This window comes from Carcharhinus amblyrhynchos, unplaced genomic scaffold, assembly GCF_965287045.1.
Source record: "Carcharhinus amblyrhynchos unplaced genomic scaffold, sCarAmb.v2.hapA scaffold_45, whole genome shotgun sequence".
Taxonomy (NCBI): Eukaryota; Metazoa; Chordata; class Chondrichthyes; order Carcharhiniformes; family Carcharhinidae; genus Carcharhinus; species Carcharhinus amblyrhynchos.
The window spans coordinates 1,092,043-1,109,102 of NW_027649786.1; the positions used below are offsets into that span (position 1 = coordinate 1,092,043).

General features: G+C 44.3%; 1 protein-coding gene across 1 annotated transcript in view; it reads right to left on the reverse strand.

The window, feature by feature from the left end:
* LOC145337234 (butyrophilin subfamily 1 member A1-like) overlaps positions 1–17,060 on the reverse strand; it is a 68,263-nt gene that overhangs the window by 34,872 nt on the left and 16,331 nt on the right. The window contains exons 4-5 of the mRNA XM_080182026.1: positions 12,364–12,711; positions 7,879–8,160 (exon numbers count right to left, since the gene is read on the reverse strand). Of these exons, the coding sequence (XP_080038152.1) occupies positions 7,879–8,160; positions 12,364–12,711 (630 nt within the window). The remainder of the gene's footprint in view (positions 1–7,878; positions 8,161–12,363; positions 12,712–17,060) is intronic.

Below are 17,060 nucleotides of genomic sequence, written 5' to 3' on the forward strand. Positions count from 1 at the left end.
GGTGTGCTTGCCTTCATCAGCCGGAGCATCGAGTATGAACATTGGCAAATTATGTTACAGTTATATAAAACGTTGGTTAGGCCACATTTGGAATACTGTGTCCAATTCTGGCCACCACACTACCAGAAAGATGTGGAGGCTTTGGAGGAAAGGTTTACCAGGATGTTGCCTGGCATGGAAGGTATTAACTGTGAGGACAGGTTGAGTAAACTGGGATTGTTCACCCTGGAAAGATGGAGGCTGAGGGGCGACATGATAGAAGTTCATAAAATTATGAGGGGCATAGATAAGATGAACAGTTGGAAGCTTTTTACCCGGGGCAGAAATGACAATTACAAGGGGACACAAGTTCAAGGGAGGGGGGGAAAGGTTCAGTGGAGATGTGCGGGGGAGGTTTTTACACAGAGGGTGGTGGGGGCCTGGAATGCACTGCCAAGTGAGGTGGTTGAGACAGACACATTAGTGACATTTAAGGCTTATCTGGATAGACACATGAACAGGTGGGGTATAGAGGGATACAGGCGGTTGGCCTGGATAGGACAACATGATTGGTGCAGGATTGATGGGCTGAAGGGCCTGTTCCTGAGCTGTACTGTTCTTTGTTGTTCTTGTTCAAAGGCTGGTGCATCACTGAACAGAAACATGGCAGTCTGAGTGTTTGGTGCCTAAGTTTGTAAAATATATTTGTACCACTACTACAACTTTAAAAGGTCAAAGCAAATTACTGCAGATGCTGGAATCTGAAACCAAGAGAGAAAATGCTGGAAAATCTCAGCAGCTCTGGCAGCATCTGGAAGGAGAGAAAAGAGCTAACATTCCGAATCCAGATGACCCTTTGTTAAAACTTTAAAAGATGTTTCACAAAGCTGTAATCAGGCATTGATAAATGCGAAGCTAAAGTAAAAAATAATTAAGAAGGATGTTAAAACCAGGGAGCAGTGATTTGGGAGACATTATTACCCAAAATATCTATTGGAGTTATACAAACATAAAGGAGAAAGGAGGTGGAGGAATTTCTGAAGTGTGTTCAGGAAAACTTCCTTAAATTGGTATTTCTCAGTCCAACCGGAAAGGTGGGATTGCTGGATCTGGCGCTGGGGAGTGAGGTGGCACAAGTGGACCAAATGTCTTTACATTTGTGTGAAAGTGACCATTGTAACAAAAGGTTTAGATTTGTGATGGAGAAGATCAAGGAACAAACTAAAGTGAAACTTCTAGGAAGAGGGTTAATTTGAACAGGATGAGAAGGGAGCTCGCCCGAGTAAAATAGAATCAAAGACAGTCAGGAAAATCTCAAACAGAATAATGGGGAATCTTTAAAGGGGCCAAAGATGAGGAGAGAGTTTGAGAAGCTGCTGGACCAAAATCAAAGAGGTTCAGGTGAACTCTTCAGGTGAGGGCCAGGCCAAATATAAAGCTGAGAGAGGAATTGATGAGGAAAATAAGACTGGCAAAGACAGAATATGAGAATAGAATGTCAGTTAACCCAAAAGGGAACCAAAAATCTTTGACAGGCATATAAATAGCAAACAGGGAGGAAGAGGAAAATGTGGGGCCTATTTGGGTCAAAGAGGGTGAGACACGCACAGAGATACAGGGCAAAGTGAAAATACTTGATGAGTATCAGTGTTTACTGAGAAAGAGGTAATGGATGGGGTGAAAATTGATAGGAGGAGTGTCCTGGAAAGGCTGACTATGGTCAAACGGATGAGTTACCTGATTCGGATCGCTTGAAACTGCGGCTGCTGGAGGAAGTCGGGGTGGAGGTAGTTAAAATATTTTTCATAAACTCTCCAAGATACAGGGAAAGTGCCAGAGGAATAGAGAGTGACAAATATAACAGCCTGGTTCAGGGAAGGATGACAGACAGTGTTTGGAATTACAGACTGATCACTTTAATATTTATGGTGGATCAGGTTTTAGAAACAATGGGCAGGATTTTCCTCCTCCCCCGGGGTGTGTTCCATGGCAGTGGGAGGCAGTGCACCGGTCACTGCTGGGGTGGGATCTTCTGGCCCCACTGTCGTCAAAGGGTTTTCCCGATTAATGCATCCCTGTCACCGGGAGACCCACAGTGGGGGTGTGCGCCATCAGCAGGACTGGAAGATCCTGCCAGGGAAACGGCAGCAAGGTTTTGGTGATTAATCAGGAAAAAATGATCAGACACGGAAAGGTTTGAGTGAATGAAAGAAAGTCAGCACAGTTTTGTAAAGGACAGGTCATGCTTGATCAATCTAATTAAATTTCTTAATGCATTAACAAACAACCTTAATGAAGGGAAGGCAAGAGATGTCACCTGTGAGGATTATAATAAAATGTTTCACAAAGTAAAAGGCTGGTTAACAAAACTGATCTTCACAGAATTGGAGGGCAAGTCTCAACTTGGATTTTTATAAATGGCTTCAGGACAGAAACCAGTGAGTGGTGGGATATGGGGGCCTTATTTTACCATTTTGACTCTAAGTGTTGGGCGGACTTGAAACAGGCAGTGTTTCAAATTGACTTTTAGACCCATTCTGAGGCGCCCCTATACACACTCTGCCTACAAAAATATCTCACTGCAGAAGCCTGTGGGTGGGGCTGAACCCACCTGAAACCCTACAGTTCCGATCGGCACCTCCAACTGCGCAGAAAACAAAAACGATAGAATATCATTTCCTCCAGTGCTCCCCTGCCACATCCCTCCCGGGCTGGATAATACCTCCCCCTCACCGCCACAGACACTGCCCATCCCACAACATTACTGAACCCCTTCTTCACCCACCCTCCCCCAGACCAATCTCAGGTCTCTCCTCCTCTTTACCCCTCCCCCACCCCCACCAATCTCAGGCAGAGTGGCAGCGGACCCCCCCCTTCCCTTCCACTGATCTCAGGCAGAGTGGCAGCGGACCCCCCTTCCCTTCCACTGATCTCAGGCAGAGTGGCAGCGGACCCCCCCCTTCCCTTCCACTGATCTCAGGTAGAGTGGCAGCGGACCCCCCCTTCCCTTCCACTGATCTCAGGCAGAGTGGCAGCGGACCCCCCCCCCTTCCACTGATCTCAGGCAGAGTGGCAGCGGACCCCCCCCTTCCCTTCCACTGATCTCAGGCAGAGTGGCAGCGGACCCCCCCCTTCCCTTCCACTGATCTCAGGCAGAGTGGCAGCGGACCCCCCCCTTCCCTTCCACTGATCTCAGGCAGAGTGGCAGCGGACCCCCCCCTTCCCTTCCACTGATCTCAGGCAGAGTGTCAGCGGACCCCCCCCCCTTCTCTCCCACTGATCTCAGGCAGAGTGGCAGCGGACCCCCCCCCTTCCCTTCCACTGATCTCAGGCAGAGTGGCAGCGGACCCCCCCCCTTCCCTTCCACTGATCTCAGGCAGTGTGGCAGCTGCTCCTCCCTCCCAGCTGATCACAGAGAGCCGCTGCACGCTCGGCACTGACCCCCTCACTAACTGGAGCACCCGAATCGGATTTATATGAAGCAGGTCTGTTTCACACCGATGGGTGAACACGTTGGTAAAGGGGGAAGTGCAGCCCATTAATCAATTTAAATGTATGTGAATTGTCAGGCCGTGATAAAGGGGGAACCGGCATGGAGGCAGGCACGGATTACACTATTCGTCTTACACCCGACTTTACCATGTTTTCACATCTGAAAATGGGTGCAATGCAATGGTAAAATCAGGCCCATGGTTCCTTTTCAGATTGGAGGATAGGCAGTGGTTTTGCGCAGTAATATAACCATTGGTTTTTTCGATGTATAAGATTTAGAAATTGGAATTGGAATGCAGAGTAAATTTTCAAAATTTGTGTATTTTATCAAATTCAGAGATGCGTCTGACAGTGAGGCTAATATCAATCCATTGGACTGGGACATAAACAGGCTAACAGACTGGCAAATGACTAGCAGTTGGAATTCAGAAAAGTATGAAGTGATGTATTTTGGCAGAAGGATAAAGAGAGACAACTCTAAAGATTGCACAGGGACAGAGGGATATGGGAGTTGATGTGTTTGGATCTTTGAAAGTAGCAGGACAAATAAGAGAGCTGTGAGAAAAGGATTTGGGATCTTGAGCTTCATATATTGAAGTACTGAATAAAAAAGTTATGCTGAACATTTCTAAAGCTCTGGTTAGGCCCCAACTACAGCACTGCATCCTGTTCTGGTTCCCAACAGTTTGAGAAGGTTGTGAGCGTCCTCGAGAGTGTGTAGAGGAGATTTACCAGATGATTTTAACTGCAAGGCTAGGTTGGAGAAGCTGCGATTGTTTAATTTGGGAGATTGAGGGAAGATTTGATAAGAATATACAAGATTAGACAGGAATGGATAATGTAGACAATGAGTAGACATTTTTTCCATGGGTTGATTGTACAAGGACTCGGACACGATGTTAATGCATTGAACACAAAATGCAGAAGTGACGCGAGAAAGAGCTTGGGTGGAATTTTCCCAAAAAATGGCAAAGGGCTGGATTCTCTGAACTCGCTCACAGCTGGGATTCTCCAATCCCGCTGCAGTGAATGGAGATTTGGCCGAGCACCAAATTCTCCATTTTTGCCGGCAGCGGCGACAGGGAATAAACAGCCGGAAAATTCCAGCTAAAGTGTCAGGTACTGAATGAAAACCGGTGTCTTTCTCCCCAGAGGAACAGGCAAGTTTTCTCTCCAGATTGTCCCACACTTCTGCAAAAAGTAGCAGTGGTTATGTTTTGTGCCATTATTTTGAGGGGTGGGACCTAAAGATGCCGGCAAGGCCAGCTCCATAGGGATTGGAGCATCCTTATCTCAAACCAAAGTTAAAGCCCACCTTCCCCATCATCGCAGGCATTGGGATATCAGAGCCCCCTCTCCTGAACTACTCCTTATACACCTCTGACTGTGTGGCCAAATTCCCCTCCAACTCCATTTTCAAGTTTGCTGACGACACCATGTGGTGCATCAGATCTCAAACAAAGATGAGATAGATTATAAGAAAGAGATAGATAATCTGGTGAACTGATCTCTCCCTCAATGTCAGTGAAACAAGAGGTAATCACCAACTTCAGGAAGCGTAGTGGAGAACACGCCACTGTCTACGTTAGTGGGGATGAAGTGAAAATGGTCAAGAGCTTCAAGTTTCTAGGTGTCCAGATCACCAGCAACCTGTCCTGGTCCCCCCATGCCAACACTATAGTTAAGAAAGCCCACCAATACCTTTACTTTCTCAGGAGGCTAAGGAAATTTGGCACATCAACTCTCACCAACTTCTACAGAAGCATCACTGATAGCATTCTTTCCGGTTGTATCACAGCCTGGTATGACCCTGCACTGTCCAAGACTGTAAGAAACTACAGAGGATTGTGAATGAAACCCAGTCCATCACGCAAAACAGCCTCCCATCCATTGACTCTGTCTACACTTCCCGCTGCCTCAGCAAAGCAGCCAGTATAATCAAGGACCCCACACACGCCGGACATACACTCTTCCACCTTCTTCTGTCAGGAAAAAGATACTAAAATCTGAGGTCACGTACCAACTGACTCAAGAACAGCTTCTTCCTTGCTGCCATCAGACTTTTGAATGGACCTACCATATATTAAGCTGATCTTTCTCCACACCCTAGCTATGACTATAACACTACATTCTGCACCTTTTCCTTTTCAATAAATGGTGTGCTTTATCTGTATAGCGAGCAAGAAACAATACTTTTCACTACATACTAATACCTGTGACAATAATAAATTAATAGCAGGGCAACTAGAATTTTTTTGCAATACTCCAGATGTGGCCTTACCAATGTCTTGTACAGTTCTAACATAGCATCCCGACTCCTGTACTTAATGCTATGACCAACGAAGGCATGTGTGCCAAGTGTCTTCTTCACCACCCTGTCTACCTGTGATGCCACTTTCAAGGAACTATGTACCTGCACCCCAGATCTCTCTGTTCGGCAACACTCCCCAAGACCCTACCATTAACTGTTTAAGTCCTCCCTAGTTTGTCTTACCAAAATCCAACACTTCACGTTTATCTGAATTAAACTCCATCTGCTGTTCCTCACCCCAATTGTCCAGTTGACCAAAATCCCATTGCCAGATCTTCCCTGGCAGATGGAGTTTAATCCAGGCAAAATGTGAGATAAAGCATTTTGGAAGATCTAATACAGATGGGAGATAGTAAATGGCAGAACCCTTAAGAGTATTGATAGACAGAGGGATCTGGGTGTACAGACACATAGGTCACTGAAAGTGGCAATGCAGGTGGAGAAAGTAGTCAAGAAAGCATTACGGCATGCTTGCCTTCATTGGCGGGGGCATTGAGTTTAAAATTTGGCAAGTCATGTTGCAGCTTTATAGAACCTCAGTTAGGCCACACTTGGAATATAGTGTTCAACTCTGGTTGTCACACTATCAGAAGCATGTGGAGGCTTTGGAGAGGTACAGAAAAGATTTACGAGGATGTTGCCTGGCATGGAGGGCATTAGCTATGAGGAGAGGTCGCAGAAACTTGATTTGTTCTCAATGGAATGACAGAGATTGAGGGGCGACCTGATAGAAGTCTACAAGATTATGAGAGGCATGGACAGAGTGGATAGTCAGAAGCTTTTTCCCAGGGTGGAAGAGTCAATTACTTGGGGGCAAATGATTAAGGTGCGAGGGGCAATGTTTAAAGGAGATGTACAAGGCAAGTTTTCTTTTACACAGAGGGAGATGGGTGCCTGGAACTCACTGCCAGGGGAGGTAGTGGAAGCAGATACGATAGTGACTGTTAAGGGGCACCTAGAAAAATGTATGAAGAAGATGGGAATAGAGGGATGTGGTCCCCTATGTGGAAGGGTAGGGGGTGTTAGTTCAGTCGGGCAGCATGGTCGGTGCAGGCTTGGAGGGCCGAAGGGCCTGTTCCTGTGTTGTAATTTTCTTTGTTCCAGTCTTGGACTATCAGAGTATGGCATCTTGAGGACAGTTAAGATTGTTGTTTGTGTAAGAATTTGATTATTCTATTATTTTTAGGGTCTGTAACATCTGTGTAATTTATTCCTTAAATCTTCTAAATGGTTCAGTTTGAATTTCTGCCAGTTTGAATTCTTTACAGGAAGGCAGTTGTTTGTGAGAAACAGATCATTTTATTGATTTACAGCTTTCAGTTCCTTTGCATCCTGCACAGAGCAGCTGTACACTGTCTTCATTGCCCATAGTACGTTCAGGTGTTTATTAAAAATCAGTTTGAAGGAATTGCTAAAGTAGTTTGAACTTAGGATGAAACTTCAAACCCATGTATTGCTCTGTATTAGAGGGACACTTTTCAAATATTACGGTTAAAACATTGTTGACAAGAGTATGTGGCTTTATTAATGGCTTCTCTGTATCTGAAGAAAATGTATTTGTAATGGAATGTAAACTCGGAGGGGCCCAGGGGAAAAGGGATGAATATTTGTCTTTCGTCTATATGGCTTTAGTTACAGATGCGGGTGACTCAAGATGAATTGCACTCCACAGCCAATTGAAGAAGTGAATTTGGACTATTTCCAAATAAAGGAAACCCTGAATAATGAGAGACTGAGGAAGAAAAGTTGAGAAGTCTTGGCTTCTGGGCTTTGGTTGTTCTGGACACAATTCAATATCACTTCAAAGGAAAAGGAGAGACAGAGGGACATCGCCTGCGTTGGCTGTACCAAGAACTCCTAGGATCTTGAGTGATGAGAAATGGCTATGCTGTCTTCTCAGTTTCCTTACAAGTATATGTAAAATTTTCCTTCATAAATTCTCCTTGATTCACAAATACTGGTTATTCGTACCTTGTTGGTGAAGAAAAGCTGAGGGCCCGAGTGTTAGAATTTCTCAAACCCTAAACCTTACATTCGATTTGTGGAGTTTAAAAATCACCTTTTCCTTTATTGATCAAGTGTTTTAATTTACAAACCTGATATTCTGATTGAAATTTCTTGTTCTGTTTTCAATTTTACGTTGCGTAGATGACACTTGAGCCTGTTTGATGATTCTCTTGTTATTACAATGTTTCTCTGGACATCCACTAGACCTCTGGAATCCTGCTGGTAACTTGTTTCAGATTGTATTACATTATGTCCATCCTCACTGGTCCACTGTATCACCGGCTGAGGAAACCATCCACTGGATTTACACACGAGCTCAATTCCATTATCAACATATCCCTTCATCTGAATCCAGGGCTCACACCCAAATCCTGCAATAAACAATGAACAGGTTCAAACAAGACAATTGTTCGGAGCAACAGCAAGAACATTCATTGAAACAGCGCCATTAATGTATCCCCCAAGAACACTTCCTGTGGTCAGTGAGAAGTATCCATTTAATAGTATTAATATCTAAATACAGTCTGGTAATAACATGACTTTGGTGCAAGTATGATCTAAATATGTTCTTGTCGACACTGGTGATTAATGTAAATTAAATGTAGGTTCTTCAGACTTATTAATTTCAATTTATGTGAGGTAGCAGAGGACACCAATACCCATGGCAGATGTAATCAACTTGGAGGGGAGGGAGGGAGGGAGGGAGGAAATTGCTAAAACCAAAAAAAAATCCATTTATTACTGACCAAATACACAAATATACATGGGAGGTGATAATGTTAGACCCAGAGCAATAATTCTGGTAATGTCAATGGATTTTCAAAGTTCTGTTGTCATCTTCTCTCTCTCATATTCTCCTTTATATTCTAAGCTGTAGGAATGAGGTTATTTATAAATTAGGATCAAGATCTTGCCCACCCTGCAAATTTTTCTTCTTGGGGTATTAATTGGGAATGTTTGAATCAAAGTGGCATTGACAGATACCAAAGACTGATTTTTCACCAGCATTGGCAATAATGGAGTTAAAACACATTGTTAAGGATATTGGACGATACTGGAATATAGACATGACTGACTGGCTGTACAGTGTTGGACCATTTTGTAAATTTATTGGTGCCAGGTAAATGTTGTTCAGCTGTCAGTGACTGCCCCTCTCGGAAGATTCCGGGGCCTCTATCTCTAACAGCGTTAGCTGTCATTTCTCATGACTACACCCCCATGGTGAACTCCCAGACACTGGCAGGAATCCTGGATAATCTTCACTTGGGAAATTTCACCAGGGTTAGCAATGGTTCAGTCAGATAGCACAGTGCACATCCTGCCAGATTTTACCAGGATCCAACCACAGATTAAAATCCCTGGCCATAATCTCAATTCACCAGAGGAAAAGATATTAAAGACAGGAAAATCTGAGCTGAAGATTGTTGCTGATTAAAAATACAGCCACATCTTCCAATGTCCAAAGCAGCAAAAACTGGAGTCCGTGTTACGTGTTGGGACTCTGGAATTTCTGGCTTGTGCACACATGGTAATTGTCCAGAAGTTTAATCTCCAGTGAGCTCATTCGTGCTACATGATGTCTCCACCACTGAGCTGAGTGTCAGAGACTTGGATCAGAAATGTGGGACTTATCTGGATCCTTACCCAGGAAATGTTACACTGGTTAATACCTGGTCTAACTCAGTCCTTCACAAATTGAAAATCAAACTGCCCGCCCATCCCCTTTGCCTCTCCTGCACTCACTGAGTTTACCCTGGGCTTATCCTGGAGAAGCCGTGCAGGCTCATTTCAGCTGCAGCTGAATTCCCAGTTGAAAATGAGCAGCTCCATTGGGGCACAGATATCTGGGTCCAGGTGTCTAAATTTCTTACAGAGCTGAGGGTTCAAGCTCCAGGTTTTCAGCACAAAATCTGAGGGATTGGAATTCCGCTTGTGGACCCAATCATGGAATACTTCTGACTCTGTACAACCACCTTTGGAAAACGGTGCCCCAAATGGTGTAAATTCCACTCCGGAGGGGATTCGGGGATTGGGGGTGAGGTCAGGCTGCCACCTCTGGAAGCTAATCGCAGGCAGTCACAGGGGCTGCTGAGCACTGAGGAGATCCGTTTAAAAGACTCTGTGGTTTTGTTCCAGTTGTAATGTCAAACATTGAGCCTCTATCTCTCACCCCTCACACTTCCTGCAAACGGGAATCCCCTCCAGCTGTGAAGTTTATGGGATATACATTTCAAATCTACAGAAATGCTTTGATCTGAGGATTGGAACTGACTGCAGCTCGTTCAGGGCTGGACAGCAAGGGGTTAATTCAAATATCTGGTAAAATCAGTGGCTGATCCAAAAAATTCACACATTGTGTCCTGATAGGTCAGAATCAATGGTACCAAGAAAATGCCATTACCTTCCATTGACTAATGTAATCCAGAAGTCAGATTCCCCAATACAACGGCCCAGAGGACAGATCAATACCATATACGCTCAAGGAATTATGCAAATCTGGTGTGTACACAGACAGTAATACTGGGATTGGATCATTCAAACCCTCATTAACCTTGGAGCCAGGTGCTGTTACTGGGTCACCTCAGACAGCAGGAGAGTTGCTCACACAATAAGAACTGATAATATTCATTTGGATATACCTTCCATTGAAAACCCTGGATTGTTTCACCCAGCAGGAGCTGAAGAAATCTAACTGGACCTTACCTGGAATCAGCTAACTGGACACTGGAAGATCAGGAGATACGTTTTGGGAAGTTATATTATTATAAAAGAAGAGCCCAGAATATTGGAGCTGCAGTCGGATGGAGGGTCAAGGTTGGGAATCACAGTGGGTGAAACTGGAGCTTTGGGACAGAGTGTTTTGGCAGTGTGTGTTTTCTTTTTGTGTTGTTTATTGTGTTGGGTTGTTTTAAATTTTCGGGTTTTGTACTGTGAGTTTTATATTAATCACAGAAGTGTCTATGTTAGGGACTTCAGTTGGTTTCAATAAACATCAAAATCTTGGTTAAACCCAACACTCTGTGCAACACTGTTCTTTTATAAATCCTGAAGTTCAAAGATCATTTAAGGGGGCAACGAAACCCCAACACCCCTCCCTTCTCCACCCAGTCCCCGTAGGCCCATTCATGCAAATTCCTGTCCTCCATCACCTCCGATAACTCCTCATACTCTCCATGCCAACCCCCCCACACATCCACATGCCAACCACCCCAAATCCACATGCCAACCCCCCGCACATCCTCATGCCAACCCCCCACACATCCTCATGCCAACCCCCCACACATCCACACGCCAACCCCCTGCACATCCTCATGCCAACCCCCCACACATCCACATGCCAACCCCCGCACACATCCACATGCCAACCCCCGCACACATCCACATGCCAACCCCCGCACACATCCACATGCCCCCTTATAAACTTTTGGACCAGGTTTGTATCAACTCATACTAATCAACACAATGTGAATTCAAGTGAAAAAACTGGCTGCAGATATTGCAGACTGGGTATTGAAGTCAGATAGGCCAGAGTTTGGAATGTCACATTTATAGAAGGAACACAGGAAGCTCGAGTGCAGGTAGAGCAAGTAATTAGGAAGCCAAAAGGTATATTGGCCTTTATTGTAAGGTGATTGTCATACAAGAATAAAACCCTCCTGCTCTAATTCTACAGAGCTTTGCTGAGACTACACCTGTAATACCGTGTGTAATTTTGGTCCCTATATGCACGTAACAATTTACTTGCATTGGAGACAATACAAGGATGTTTCACTGGATTGATCCCTCCCAGGGATGACAGACTGCGTAAATTGTGCCTCTATTCTCTGGAGTTTAGAAATATGAGAGGACATTTCCTTTAAACATACAGAATTCTGAAGAGGCTGGTCAGTGTGGATGCTGAGAGATTGTTTGCACACTGGTCAGGGTAACTAAAACACGGGGGCACAGTCTCAGGATAAGGGGCCGATCATTTAAATTGAGATGAAGAGAAATTTCTTCACTCAAAGAGTTGTGAACCTTGGAAATGTCCACCCCAGAGGATTGTGACTATTCCATCATGGAATATGTGTGAGGGTGAAATAGACAGATCCAGTATTATTCTTCATTGATTTAAAGTTCAGAATTCAGTCAGAAATAGAAAATGGATGTTATTACCAGTGTGTTCTTAATTAAGCCATAGTAAACAAACAATTTAAATAAAAATATAAAAAATGCTGGGTAAACTTAGCTTTTATCCTCAATTTAATCATCCTTTAGTTTCTGTTATTCTGAATATTTTCTTTAACAAGCCAGTGTTGATAATATATTCTTCATGAAATTTACTGACATAATCAGCTTTTACTGCAGGACAAATTTCATCATCCTGAGAATGTTATTGCCCCATCGCTCACATCCCTGTTAATTGTAGCTTCACCACAGGGAGCATGGGCATGTAGAATTATCAAGTATATCATATATTACACCAACTGCTGAATAAATCTACTTTAAATTAGTTACAATTTAAACAGGGGGATTTAAAAAAGACAAAGATATAACTTTTCCAAATCTTAACATGCAAGTAGAGATTTACTAACCTACAACTTCCAGGTCAACTGTAAATCTTTCAGAACCGGATTTGTCATCAACCGAACAAGTATATTCTCCTCGATCAAATGCTGTTGTGTTTTTTATTCGAAGAGAAATGTTTCCTTTGGTCAGTTCATCTTCAAACAGCTCAGTCCTTCCTCTGTAATCATTGTGCTGAACAGTAAAATCATCTCCTCCGTTTCTGTACACATGTACTGGTTCAGCAAGACCCAATTTCATCCATCTCACCACCATGTTTCTGACAGATAGATCTGGTACAAGCTGACATTCCAATACAGCATCTTCACCTGCAGCAGTTACAACTGGATAATGAGGTCCTAGTATGATGAACTCACCTAGTGAACAATAACATTGAAAATAAAATAGATATTCATGAATCTCAGAAGGAGAAATACATTTATCAATCATTCAGACTCCCAGGCCCACAAACTGACCTAGAAATATGTGTCAAAAAGTGTCCTGGGTCATCAAATCAAAATAAGAGATAGTCTCTTCAAATACAATACTGGTCACCCTGTCCATGTCATGTCTGCTAGATAGGAAACTATTAGGAAAGTAGAGTTGACACCTCCATCAACACTAGCTGGATGACAAAGCCAACCGTCGCCTGGAAAAAGCAAGCTCAGAATTTAGCAGGTTCAGACTTTGGAAGGAGTTGGTCTTAGAATACAAATGGGATGGTCTACACCTGAACCAGAGGGGTACCAATATCCTGGAGGGGAATTTGCTAATGCTCTTCAGTTCTAGTTTTTCCTACAGTTGGATACATCCTTTCCACGTCCAAGCTATCCAGGCCTCGCAGCATCCTGTAAGTTTCAATAAGATCCCCCACCTCATCCTTCTAAACTCCAACGAGTACAGACCCAGAGTCCTCAACCGCTCCTCGTACAGCAAGTTTTTCATTCCAGGGATCTTTCTTGTCAACCTCCTCTGGACCCTTTCCAAGGCCTACACATCCTTCCTTAGATACAGGGCCCAAAACTGCTCACAATACTCCAAATGGGCTCTGACCAGAGCCTTATACAGTCTCAAACGTACATCCCTGCTCTTGTATCCTGGCCATGAATGCTATTCTCAACATGAATGCGAACATTGCATTTGCCTCCCTAACTGCCAAACGGCCTTGCACGTTTACCATAAGAGAATCTTGAACAAGGACTCCCAAGTCCCTTTATGCTTCTGATACTATTTAGTATAAAGCCCCTCTCCACAGCCCTAGCTGTATGATTCACCAGGGCACCAGTCTCAGCATGGTTCAGGTGAAGGCCACACTGGGTTACCTCCCTCATTCACCTTGACCGGGGCCATGCCCCATGAATCAAAACCTATTTCTCCCACATCAATCCTTTTATCATGCATCCAACTTTCTGATCTAATTTACCATTTACCAATTTAATAGAAACATAGAAGATAGGAGCAAGAGAAGGCCATTTGGCCCTTCGGGCCTGCTCTGCCATTCATTAAGATCATGGCTGATCATCCAACTCAATAGCCTAATCGTGTTTTTTCCCCATAACTTAAGGACATAAGAAATAGGAGCAGGAGTAGGCCATCTAGCCCTTCCAGCCTGCTCCACCGTTCAACAAGATCATGGCTGATCTGAAGTGGATCAGTTCCACTTTCCCATCTTCTCCCCATAACCCTTAATTCCCTTGTCTACCAGAAATCTATCAACCTGTGACTTCAATATATTCAACGAGGTAGCCTCCACCACTTCAATGGGCAGAGAATTCCAGAGATTCACCACCCTTTGAGTGAAGAAGTTCCTCCTCAACTCTGTTCTAAACTGCCCTCCCCTTATTTTGAGGCTGTGCCCTCTAGTCCTGGTTTCCTTTCTAAGTGGAAAGAATCTCTCTACCTCTACCCTATCTCGCCCCTTCATTATCTTGTAAGTCTGTATAAGATTCCCCCTCAGCCTTCTAAACTCCATCGAGTACAGGCCCAGTCTATTTAATCCCTCCTCATAAGCTAACCCCCTCGTGTCCGGTATCAGCCTGGTGAACCTTCTCAGTACTCCCTCCAAGGCCAAAATATCCTTTCGCAAATAAGGGGACCAAAACCTTTGATCGCATTTGCCCCAAGTTCTATATCCAGCTGCCTCTTGAAAGCATTCAATGTTTTGGCATCAAGTACTTCCTGTGGTAATGAATTCCACAGGCTCACCATTCTTTGGGTGAAGAAATGTCTCCTCACCTCCATCTTAAATGGTTTACACTGAATCCTCAGACTGTGGCCCCTGGTTCTGGACTCCCCCATCATCAGGAACATCCTTTCTGCATCTACCCTGTTAGAATTTTGTAATTCTCTATGAGGTCTCCCCTCATTCGTCTGAACTCCAGCGAAAATAATCCTAATTTAGTCAATCTCTCCTCGTACGTCAGTCCCACCATCCCTGGAATCAGCCTTGTAAACCTTCACTGCACTCCCTCAAGAGCATGAACACCCTTCCTCAGAAAAGGAGACCAAAACTGCACACAATACTCTCGGTGCGGCCTCACCAAGGCCCTGTATAGTTGGAACAATACATCCCTGCTCCTGTACTCAGAACCTCTCGCAATAAAGCCAACATGCCATTTGCCTTCTTTACCGTCTGCTGCACCTGCATGTTCGCCTTCAGTGACTGGTGCACAAGGACACCCAGGTCCCTCTGCACACTCCCCTCTCCCAATTTACAGCCGTTCAGGTAGTAATCTGCCTTCTTGATTTTGCTTCCAAAGTGAATAACCGCACACTTCTCCAAATTATACTGCATCTGCCATTGATTATCCCACTCACCCAATCTGTCCAGATCATTCTGAAGGATCTCTGCATCCTCGTCACAGTTCATCCTCCCACCCAACTTGGTATCATCTACAAACTTTGAGATGTTACATTTTGTTGCCTCATCCAAATCATTGTGAATAGCTGGGGTCCCAGCACTGATCCCTGTGGCACCCCATTAGTTATTGCCTGCCAATTTGAAAAGCACCCATAAATTCCTTTGTTTCCTCTCTGCCAGCCAGGTTTCTATCTATTTCAATACGCTTCCTCAAATTTCTCGCACTCATTTTGCTCATGGTTAGCTAGTAAATCAGAGATTATTGTATTTGTGATTCTGCTTTTTCATTTAGTCCCTGAGCTGCTCCTATTGCCTCAGCAGAACTTTCTTCTTAGTCCTCCCTATGTCATTAATGTCCATGTGGACAGTGACAAATGGATCTTTCTCATCCCACTGAAAATTCCTTTACAATTTTAGATTATCACCTCTGGCTCCATCTTGTTTTATGTATGTGTTTTTTTACTGGTTCATTTTACTGCTTTATTAAACCTTTCACTGTGCATTCGGACAGCTGCTCTTCAAGCTATTCAAACCCCATCCAGACATATCTTTGGTTTCTTTGCCTAATCAATTAACACTCATTTTGCCTTTGCACTGTGAAAACCTTTCTTATGTCATCTCTGCTGCCCACCACCCTGTCACAGAGCTGCCCTTTTGTTCTTCTTGCTTCCTTTTAATTTGTCAAAACTATTATCTTTCTAACTTCCTTATGCTAATGAAAGGTCACAGACCTAAAACATTAGTTTGACCTTTGCCCTCCTGACAAGCCTGAAATCAGCACGGGTGCATGTCGATGTTCCACCTGAGATCACATTGTTAACATGATATTATGCTGGGTAGCCAATTAATGGCCACCCAGTTTGTAACTGGTCTGCTGGTTGGATGTCTGTGTGAGCAAGGGCAGGTATGTGTAGGGCACAGGGTCCAATGATGAGCTTTAGCTCCCTAAAGGCAGTCAGGATTTGTGGGAGAGGCTGAGGGTACTTTGTGGATTAAGACCAATGACTTTACTGCTGTCCAGCAATGTCATCAGCATCAGGTGGCCATGGAAAGTTGGTGGGCAAGTCGGGTGCACTAGCCTTCAATAGGCTCCCTGACAGCACTGTGGTTTACCTATACCTCAGGGACTGCAGAGGTTCAAGAAGGCAGCTCACCACCATCTTCTGAATGGGAAACTAATCAATTCACCAGCACCTTCTGAACAGGAGACTTATCAGTTACCCATCACCTTCTAAATGGGAAACTTTTCAGCTACCCACCATTTTCTGAATGGGAAACTAAGAATGGGCACTAAATGTTGAACGAGACAGCCCACATCCTGTAAATGAACTGTTTTGGTCCTGACCAGGAGTGTGAATAATGCTCTGGAGCTGGATTTCCACTGCCAGTTGCTCCTCCAATCTTGGTGAGACAGGCATCTGGGATGGGGGTAAGAGTGTAGGTCCCAGATATGTGTGCTACAGATACGGGAGAGATCATGGGCCCTCTTAACTGAAAGTGGGCTTTCCCAGCCAGAGTACCCTTTGAAGCTCCAATACAGATGGCATCATCTCTCCAGTGTCTCAGCAGGCCACCAAGCATGTATAGTGATGATGATTGAATTCATTGATGCCCTGCCTTCCTTCTACAGATGAACCGACCACACCAGCTGCAAGGGAATCGCTCTCAAAGTCTTTTCATGTGATATAACAGACTTCATGTCTCGGGCATGTGTTCACCAGCCGCAGCCACATCAAGGTCTGGCCATTAACTCTGGGGTTTTCACCAGACAGATGCTGCCTGACCTGCTGATTATTTCCAGCATTTTCAGTTTTTATCTCAATGGTTTTTCCGCTTTCTGTGAACACCTTCATAAATCTACTTTGC